Source organism: Taudactylus pleione, unplaced genomic scaffold (genome assembly GCF_031769625.1).
Source record: "Taudactylus pleione unplaced genomic scaffold, aTauple2 ptg001381l, whole genome shotgun sequence".
Taxonomy (NCBI): domain Eukaryota; kingdom Metazoa; phylum Chordata; class Amphibia; order Anura; family Myobatrachidae; genus Taudactylus; species Taudactylus pleione.
In genome coordinates, this window is record NW_028285781.1 from 582,091 (window position 1) to 592,543 (window position 10,453).

At 47.5% G+C, this 10,453-nt stretch overlaps 1 protein-coding gene across 1 annotated transcript; it reads right to left on the minus strand.

The window, feature by feature from the left end:
* Window positions 1–5,347: 5,347 nt before the first annotated feature.
* On the minus strand, window positions 5,348–9,625 carry LOC148442953 (natterin-4-like). The gene is made up of 2 exons (XM_088463476.1): window positions 9,514–9,625; window positions 5,348–6,444 (listed from the first exon to the last, which is right to left on the minus strand). The coding sequence occupies exons 1-2, from the start codon at window positions 9,623–9,625 to the stop codon at window positions 5,348–5,350; spliced, it is 1,209 nt and encodes a 402-aa protein (XP_088319602.1).
* Between the last annotated feature and the right edge of the window lie 828 nt (window positions 9,626–10,453).

Below are 10,453 nucleotides of genomic sequence, written 5' to 3' on the forward strand. Positions count from 1 at the left end.
CCTTTAAATACCTAGTTACGCCCCTGATAGGACAGGATAGAGGTGACAGGGACAGGACAAAGGGGACAGGGCCAGGACAGAGATGACAGATCTAGGACAATGGGGACATGGAAAGAACAGGGGTGACAGGGCCAGGATAGAACAGAGAGGACATGAGATAGGTGTGACAGGGCCAGGAAAGAGGCAATAGGGCCAGGATAGAAAGGGCCATGACAGAGGGGACTGGGAAAGGACGGGGGGGCAGGGCCAGGATAGAACAGAGGGGACAGGAGAGAGATATGACAGGGACAGGACAGAGGTAACAGGTGGATAGTAAAATGGTAGTATATAGATACCCTTCAGTATTTGTACTTGGAAGTGACGTGGAGCGAGGGCCCATAAAGGCCACCAAAAGAAGAAATTTGTTCACTCACCACGCTATGTCCACGTAGATAGTAGGGAATGACGTTGGACAGTAACTGATGACGTCAGGGTACAAATACTGAAAGGGATCTATCCACTACCATAGTAAAACTGCTAGCCCACTGACATTACCCCTCCCCTTGCCATCGTGGGTCAAATGTTTGTGACATCAGAAGTCCTTCAGCCCAGCTTGCGAACTTCAATATCTTTGACATCATCTAACCTCTGGGGAAATTCCTGTGTACCACCACCCCCCCTCCCCCTTCCTCTTAATCTGGCCCAGCAATCACCATGGTAACTAGATAGTCATATACAACAGTAATAGAACACAGGATAGAGTATTCGGTTATTGTTGTATGTGATTCCTGCACAGAGGGCATGCCTGAGCCTTTGAGACCCCCCACAGCACACACACACACACTTCTATGCCAGCTACTTTTCTGGTTAAGTGCCCTTACCTGTGGTGAACCTGTTGAGACAGTTTAGCTTCCAAATTCAGGGTGTGGAGTGACCCGGCGGTGCTTTTTCCTATTATCTTGTCTGTCTCTGCGGTCTTGTGACCCCGCTGGAGTTTCCCTCAGCTGCTACTGGCTGCAGTCAAATGGCGGCTGGCCCCTGCAACACCCGCTAGTGCTGGGAGGAAAGTGGCTGCTTCCTTGTCCTTCTTCAAGCTGTGCTCCTCCTTGCTCCCTTCACTTCCTATCTGCCTGACTCCCTATATTCCCCTGCTATTTAACACTGCAGCTCCTGTTCCACCCCGTGCAGCAGCAGCCTCACTTACCATACTCAGGGTCTTCCTGATGCTCCTCTTCCACAGTTCCTCTCTCCAGCAGTCTCTGCAAGGCATCAGGGCATGTGACGTCATGAAGTCACATGCGCTGTGCCAATATATATAAAAAACTTTAAAAAAACTTTATTGCCGCATGTGGGTAAAAGATGTCACAGCGGGCTCCTGCTCCTCCGAACACAGAAGCTAAGCTCCGATCGTGGCACCCGGCCCCGCCACAATAATGTGAGTCCAATTTACTCATACCCTGCCCTGGCCTGTAACTCCGCCTCCTCTTCCCCATCTCCTCCTTCCTCCTCCCCTGTTCGGTGGCTAGTGGCTACTACTATACTGCCTGCTGCAGTGCAGCAGGGCCAGGTTCTCTCCAGGGCCAGATTTCAGGGGAGCCTGTCCAAGGGCCCCATGGGACCTGCTGGGCCCTAGGCAACCGCTTAGGTTGCCTAGTGGTAAATCCACCCCTGCACCAGGCAGCAGTGGAGCAGCAGTGAAGCCACAGGAGGTCAGCCACTTGTGTGGTCAGACCCAGGAGGAGGATGCCACTGGGGGTGAGGCAGCTGTTACAGGAATGACCAGCACATGTGGAAGCAGCCAGTGTGCACAGCTCCCGCAGGAGTGCAGGTAAGCAGGTACTCACAGGATGGGAGGGGAGGGCAGGAATCCAGTCCCAGTGCACTCCATGTCGTGGGCTAGTGAAGGGCCCCCGCCACATGCAGTCTCAAATCGAGGTCCCGGCTTGAGAGGGGTGATTAGGCCACAGTCCACAAAGGCACTTAAAAGTGCCCCCCGACTCCATGGACTAAGCCCCCCAGTTGTGTATAAACAAGGGTATAGTTCAGGAGCATCAGCAGGCTTCCAGGTGGTCAGAAAGGGTGTATTTCTGAGTGTCAGGCAGGAGTTGCTCCAAAGTGCGTCCACTCTCCACGCTTGTCAGGCCACGCCCCCCCATTTAAGGGTATTTTTATGAAACAAGGTGTGGGCTGGTTGCACAAAATGAGGAATGAGTCACGGCAGATGAAGATCTGGACATCTGATCACTTATCTCTTTACTTGCTAGTCGCTACTACTCCTGTACTACATGGCCCCTGTCTGTGCAAAATGCAGAGCAGGCAGGCAGATAAGTGGAAGTCAGTCACATTGATGCTCATACATATTCAGTCCAGCCAGTGGAAGATAGCAGAGGGGGAGTCACTGGCTGAGCAGCAAAATGGAATTAGAGGTGGTGGTGGGGCCTCTATGTGCTGCTATGTAACATAGGGCCTCATTTATGAACGAGTTACCTCATTGTGTCAACCTACACACACACATGAGTAAGAATGTACACCATACCTTGTAAATGATCAGGAAGCATCTTTATTATAGCACAGCATATGCTGGGAATTATTTCACTGACAGAGTGTAATTTGACAGTCAAAAAAGTTCTCTCTGATTAAACCATCATATAGTTAATATAGTCATATGATTGCAAGTCAAAGGGGGAGATGTTTCTAATTTTCTGAAGAGCACAAGTGGAGAAGATCCCCATAGCAACCAATCAGCTTCCAGATAATATTTTATGTAGTACATTCTATAAAATGATTACTAGAAGCTGATTGGCTGCAATGGGTGTGGATCTACATGAAAAAGGTTGACAATGTCTAGATAGATACCAGATGTTAGACAGACAGGGACAAAAGGTAGACAGGAACAAAAGGTCGACACATTAAAGTTTGTTAAGTACAAATGGTCAACAGTGTCAAGAGGTCGACATGAAAACAGTCGACACAGAAATGGTCAACACATGATTTTTTCGTTTTCCCTAATCTTCACCCTAACCCTCCTCTTGGTGCTTAACCCTATCCCATCACCTGGTGCCTAACCCTACCATCGGGGTAGGTGCCTGACCCTAACCGTCCCTTCTAGTGCCTAACCCTCCAGTAAATATCTAATACTAACCCTCCCTCCTGGTGCCTAACCGTTGGGGTAAGTGTCTAATACTAACCCTCCCTCCTGGTGCCTAAGGTTAAGTGCCTAACCCTAACCCTCCGGTAAGTGCCTAAATGTAACCCTAAAAAAAAGTGTTGACCATTTGTGTGTCAACCATTTTCATGTAGATATTTTGACCTTGTCGACCTGTTGACCCTGCCGACCAGTTGTATCTGTCAACCTTCTTCCATGTCGACATTTAGTGTTTCGACCTTTTGTCCTTGTTGACCTTTTGTTCCTGTCGACCTACTGTCTGTCTAAAATCTGGTATCTATCTAGACATTGTTGACCTTTTTCATGTAGACCTATAGGGGGAGATGTATCATCGGTGACATCGCCGATGCGGTACATCTCCCCCGACTTCGCGTACATACCGCGGTTAATTACCGCGGCATGTACCAAGAATATCGCAAAGAACAGCTCTCTCGATGAGAGCTGTCCTTTGCGATGCTGCCGGGCAGAGGGACTTCCGGGTTTAACACCCAGAAGTCCTTCTGCGCATGCGCAGAAGGACGCAGGCCGCGGGGGCTCATGGGAGGGATCCGTCCGGATCCCTCCCAGCCCCGAGCGTTGCGCTAAGAAGCCCATAGGCTTCTATTGGGTAACGCCACCTGAAGGTGGCGTTACCTAGCAACGTGAAGCAGCAGAATGCAGCGCATTCTCCTGCTTAATACATACGGGAAATGCGGTAAAACCCCCGAAAACTGAATTTTCGGGGGTTTTACCGCATTTTTGCCGTTAATACATCTCCCCCATAGTGCGGTATCTGGCTACTATGGATAACTTCTCCACTTAACATCTTCAGAAGGTTCGATACAGCTCCTCCTAGATGTTTGAAAACAACGTAATAATATAATGATTCAACAAATACATCATTATGGCTATAGCCAGTAGTTAGAAAAAGACCATCATATGTTTAGATTCAACAGGAGACAAAACAGGTTAGTGGTGGCTCCAGAGGTGGGGCTGCAGCAGTTCAAAATTCAAATAGGGGGAACCGCACCAACTGCCAGTGACTTCTGGCCGGCGATGTTTGGCAGCATTTGGAAGGCAGTTGGTGTGGATCCCCTATTTAAATTTTGTACTGCATGCAGCCCCACCTCTGGAGCTGCCACTGAAACAGATACAGGGCCAGATTCAATTAGAGGCCGTAGCTCCTTCTGTGCTCATTTGTGCAGTTAGGGAGAGCTGGTTTCTGCTGAAACCTCCATGCAGATTAACTTGATTTATAATTATATAATAAAAATTTATATATATATTTTTAGCTAACAGAGCCATGACTGTTCTTTGTATGTATGTAGATTCTGCTTTCTCACAATAAGAGCTATATTAGCGCAGTCTGAAGTTAATTCGAATCAAACCTCCATGCAAGCAGAAATAAACAGAGAAACATCCCGTGAAGCCATGGGCAGTCTTTCTTGCTAATTGAATATGGCCCATGGAGTTAGCCACATAGCTTGTAGGATTCTTAGCACAGGAAAGAGACCTAATGAATATACAGAGAATTAAAAGTGTATGATTGTGAAAAAGTGCATGTAATTGCAAATTATTACACTAGGAAAGGGGGGGGAGGGGGCTTGGACTACATACTAATGTATGTCTACTGAAGACATGTGCTGGCAAGAGAGGGGATATGACCCACACGGAGGGTTAGTACGGCCTCTACTCTCTTGAACCACCCATGGGTGCTACCATGCTGTGACTTGTAGTGCCATGCAAGAAAAACAAAATGCAGGTGCACATTCTAAGCATTAAGAACACTGATAGTTAAAACAATTATGATAAGCACTACAATTAACATGGACTCCATGTTGATTGTAGAGTTTACCATAATGGTTGGTAATGGTTATAATAAGAGGAGCTACCATGCTGACTACAAGTGTCAGCATGGTAGCTCCTCTTATTATGTTTAAAATCAAGGTGTGTAGTACACCCTCCCCCCCCTCCTTCACCACCAGCACCACAATTTCCTCTGTATTTATGAATATAAAGAACACTTGAAAGTTGAGACTCATTCTGTTTGGTAATAGCACCCCACTCAGCTGCCCTTAGATGATTTTAATGTCTACACATTAGAATGAGCACTATTATAGGTAAGTCCTAGATAAATTGATATAATATGTTAGTAATTAGGGATTTTAGGGACCCATCTGATGGGGTTCACCTTGATGTGATGGATGGGCAAACACTATTACACTAACAAGGTGCAGCATTGGGGATACGCTTACACTGCCCTAGGGCAATAGACACTTCATCGGTTTGTATATTAGAAAATATACCTGTGATGCTGATTGAACGTTTCTCTCCATTCTGGTAATAGCGGGTGAGAGAACTTGTGAATGGCATTGTTGTATGTATGGTTCTGCCCTGCAGCACTACCTCGCACTCTTCATTTGGGTTTACAGTCACTAATAAACTCAATGAATGTATGCGGGATTCTGTAAAGGGAGATCCTTCTTGCCACTCAATTTCCCTAGAACCCGGTAAACTTATAGAAGTCCCTGATAATGAGGGTATGCTGCCTGTGAATGTAGTAGACACACCTCCGTATGTTGGGCGGTCAATGTTCCAATATTTCTCAAGTAGTGTTGTCTTGCTCAAGCTCACAGATTTAGATAATTTACTACATACATTATTAATCACCTTCAATGATGCCAAGACCTGAACCGCCTCACGATAGTAGGAAGCCTGGCTAGTAGTGTATGATACACCGGTTATTGTTTGAGTGGGGTAGTTTGTATACAAGTTAAGAGCATCATAATAATCATAAGTGTACTCATAACCATTAAAAGGCAAAGAGAGAACGCTATAAGATGGGATTACTTTTCCTAGGCCATATTTGTTTTTCCCAACATACATTCCTGAGCACCTGAAAACTGGGTTAGGAGGGATAGAGCCATAAGAACCAGGCAGCCACTGTAGGACCTCAAAGTTTCCAACATTTACAAGGATTTTAAAGGAGGATGTGCGGTATTCTTTTCCCTCATCAGAATAGTAACAATAGGAGCTCTTACTAGAGCTATAGAATCCTGTGGCACACGCCTGTACAGAACAAACATAATCAGTGCGTCGTGCATACTCATTGTATATGGAGACAGCACCACTGGGGATGGAACCCATCCAGTCCACCCACTTAAGACTCACATAGTCATTAAATATAAGCTGACGAGTGTCCATAAGAAAAGGTCTCTCCACCGTTTCAGCTTCTTGTTTGTCAGGTGTGATTTTGGACAAATCAACATTATGTTGTTTCGGATCAGCTGGTAGCACATTATTGTTTTTTTCAGTGGCATCTGTACATGGAAACAAAAACCAAATTAATTAAATTTTCTCAAGACATCTAATAAGATTGATAGTATGATATATTAGCACAACATCTTGGTAGTAGAACATATCAAACTAACTTATGGAGATTGTGCTATTGCTACAATAGTCTCTACATAGCACGTCTTTTACTATGGCTGAAAAAAAACAATTCTTCATAGATGATAATTCCCTGAACAATTTGGCTATCTGTATATGTCACACGTTTGGATATAGAACATTTCCCTAAATCAGCCCTGTGGGTGACCAGATTTATAAGTACAAATAGATGCCTTTTGAACTGAGGGCCTGATTCAGACCCGCTCGCGAGCGGGTTGATGTTGCCCAAATGCGCATGCGCACGACGGAGGCGGCTCAGTCGCGCGCATGCGCGAGACCCGAATAACGACGGCCAAGCCGTCGTTATGGGTCTCGCACCAAAGGGGGCGTGCTGTCGATGGTGATTGGCAGCACGCCCCCTTTGGTGGACGTGCCAGGGGCGTGGCTGCCCAGGCCAAGCCGTCGTTATGGGTCTCACACCAAAGGGGGCGTGCTGTCGATGGTGATTGACAGCACGCCCCCTTTGGTGGACGTGCCGGGGGCGTGGCTGCCCAGACAGCACGCCCCCTTTGGTGGACGTGCCGGGGGCGTGGTTCCCATGGGAACGCCTACCGTCTGGGAGCGGCCCCACTGACATCACTAGTGATGTCAGTGGGAGTGCTTTTGGCTATGATAGAGCCAAAAGCACTCCAGGGCTTACGGCAGCGAGACCCTACTGCAAGGGTCTCGTCGCAAGCCAGATGGTCGCGATGGTCTTGACCATCGCGACCATCATTTTGGATGCTTGCTATAGCTGTAGGTGGTCACCCACAGCTATACGAGCGGCCAGGAGGCCGCTCCAAAAAGTAGGAAGGACAGCCCTGCTTCAGAGCGTCCGGGTCTGAATCAGAGCCTGAGTTTTAAAACAAATGCTTTCATTATTTGGGATATAGGCTAGCTACATACGCACAATCCAATACTGTAATATTGACCCTTCATACACAACTATTAAAATGTGATGAAAGAACCAATATTCTTTCATAATCCAAGCAGAGAAGAAGAAAAGCCATTATCTCTGAAACAACCAATTTTAACTTACGAACTTTTTACAATCAGATATGATCTTATTAGTTGATTGATGTCTATATACCAAGGGGGAGATGTAACAAGCATTGGAGAGAAATAATGTAGTGAGAGATAATGTACCAACAAATCACTTTAACTGTCAATCTTTGAAACCCATACGCAGCTGCTGTGTGATAATTTGCTAATGCTGCAGCTGCTTGGAAAAATATTGTGACTCCCGTGTGTAGCCGCTGCATATACAGGCGTGGTGTCACAGTGACTTGCCAATGTTCACGAGACTTCTGGATCTCAAACTCACTGGATTTGGCTCGGTGGTTCAATTCGGACGGCTATCTGTATGTGACTCTCTGACAGGGCCGTAACTAGGGTAGTGCGACCTGTGTCATGGCACAGGACACCACAAGGCAGGGGGCGCTGTTTGGCCCTTCCAATTTTCCTGTTTATTATCATTCTCACTTGTAGCTTCCTCTTCTTTCATCCCCAGCATCTCCTGGCCTCCCCTATCTCTTCCCTGGCCCTTCTCCATGAAGCCAAGGTCCTTTTTCAGGTGCACTATCTTGTGTCCCTACTTAAAAAATGGGGCGGGGGGCAAAGCTCTCTCTGGCGCAAGACACTAAAAAGAGTTACGGCTTTGCTCCCTGAGGAAGGCCAGGAGGTGCGTCAAATTCATTGTAATATACTTAAGAATCTCAAAATAAACTCTTTAAAGCGGTACACATACAGATGGGCGTCGGAATTAAACACACAAGCAAAATCCTACGAGACTGAGACGTCTTGTGAACATCGGCAGGTCACTGTGGCACCACGCCGGCTTGTGCGGCTGCACACACCGGAATACTTGAATACTTGAACTGAGACCTAACAACAGGTAAGATCAAAGGGGCTGATTCAGAGCCGCTGGCTAGATGCGATCGCTCGCACGATGTGTATGCAAATTGCATAGGCATTGCTACCGCACAGCAATGCATTAGCACGCCCAGTATTTCTTAGAAAGAGATCACATAGTGTATGCAGACACCCACCAGCCTGTTTTAAGACGCCCACATGTGCATGTCATTTTCAGGAAGTGTATGCAACCATCGGTACATCGGATGCGATCACACCGCTTGAGGATGACCATACCCTGCAGCAAGCGATGCGTGCACTTCAGTGTAAAAACAAGCCAAGTGACATGTACTATGATGCTGTCTTTTAATTATACACACCTCTAAAACGCTGTTGAGATACTCAGGTACACCTGCGTTTGCACCTCCACTCCATTTTTAATGGCCATCCCCTGTTACCACCTACAAGCGGCTTCCCCTGTCACTCACTCTGCTGGGCTGTCAATGCGCAGCGAGCTAATGCATTGTAAACTATTGCTAATGTATGCGCACGCGCACTGAGATACAATGCATGCGCACAATGCATACCATCGGCAGCAGCAAGAATATGCATCTTAGCGAGCGGGTCTGAATCAGGCCCAAAGTCCCTAGCGAAGCCACCAACACTCCTGGTACCTGGTAGAGAGCGAGGGCAAGAAGACCGGACACACCCTACACACCACAGAAGCAGGTAAGCAAGTGGTGAACAGAGGTCAACATCAGGGCCAGTGCTAGGTGTCTCCGCATGCTCCTTCCCTGCGTCCTCCCCCTGACCATAAAATTATACCTACAGCAGGTAGGTGGAGGGCAGGGATTTTGTTCTGACAGATCAGGCGCCCCTGTGCAGCCGCATTGACAGAATGTGTCTGGAGCTGGGCCTGGTCAACATAGAGATCAACGGGAGTTTGGTCATCCAAAGCAGGACTTCAGATGGGATTAGCTGCTATACGGGCTTTTGGGCACGCACACACAGCACAGGGGCCCAAATGGAACAACAATTGATTTGCTTTATTGGGCACCCAGAAAACAATAGATTCACCTGCAAGGAGAACAACATATATTATTAGATACCTGGAGGTGTTTTTTCTTCCTCTTTGGCATTACTTGGTGGAAAATCCATTGCATTAACCAACCCCAGTGTCCAGATGATAGATAAAAAGAGACACACCCAGGTGACCTTCATCTGTAGGGAGAAAACATAGGACATACAGTATGTGTGAGAAATAGATATATTATTTCAATACCTGGATGGTTTGAATGGAAATCACAATCAGACATGTGGTGAAACTTTGAAAAATAGAGGGCCACTAAACCTAAAATACAAGTTGATCCATAAAATAAGGAATACAGGGCCTGATTCAGAGCCGCTCGCAAAAAGCAAGCGCTCGCTCTGAATCAGGGTGGCCGCTTGTTGTTTAGTTGCTCATGCGAGCGGCCAGGTGATGGTCGCGATGGTCAAGACCATCGCGATCATCGAGATTGCGACGAGACCCTTGTGGTAGGGTCTCGTTGCCGCAAGCCCCAGTGGACTTCCTGCTCTAACAGAGCAGGAAGTCCACCTACTGACATCACGAGTGATGTCAGTAGGGCCGCCCACAAACTGCAGGCGTTCCTGCAGGAACGCCTCCGTTTGCCCAGCCACCCCCCTCCCTGCTTACAAAACGGGACGAGCTGTCGATCAACATCGACAGCCGCCCCGTTTGTTGTGAGCACCGGAGCGAGTGCTTTTTGCACTCGCTCCAGGGCTTGCGCACACCGCGCATGCGCTCTGGCCCACAATCGCCCCGCTTGCGAGTGCAATGCGCTTTCGAGCGCAATGCGCTTGCGAGCGGGTCTGAATCAGGCCCACAGTACACTGACAGCAAGTGAGATTGTTGATATGGTATGCATTTTCTACAGTATGTAGCTGAACAACAAACTATTTCACACACAGAGGCTGGCATAATGCCCTTCAAACACAGATGCTGGCATAATGTCCTTCACACACAGAGGCTGGCATAATGTCCTTCAG

Excerpts from the sequence above, each read along its gene's own strand:
- LOC148442953 (XM_088463476.1), bottom strand. The coding sequence starts at position 9,625 with ATGAAGGTCACCTGGGTGTGTCTCTTTTTATCTATCATCTGGACACTG. Across the intron at positions 6,445-9,513 it reads GGAAGAAAAAACACCTCCAG|ATGCCACTGAAAAAAACAAT; the intron begins GTATCTAATAAT and ends TTCCATGTACAG.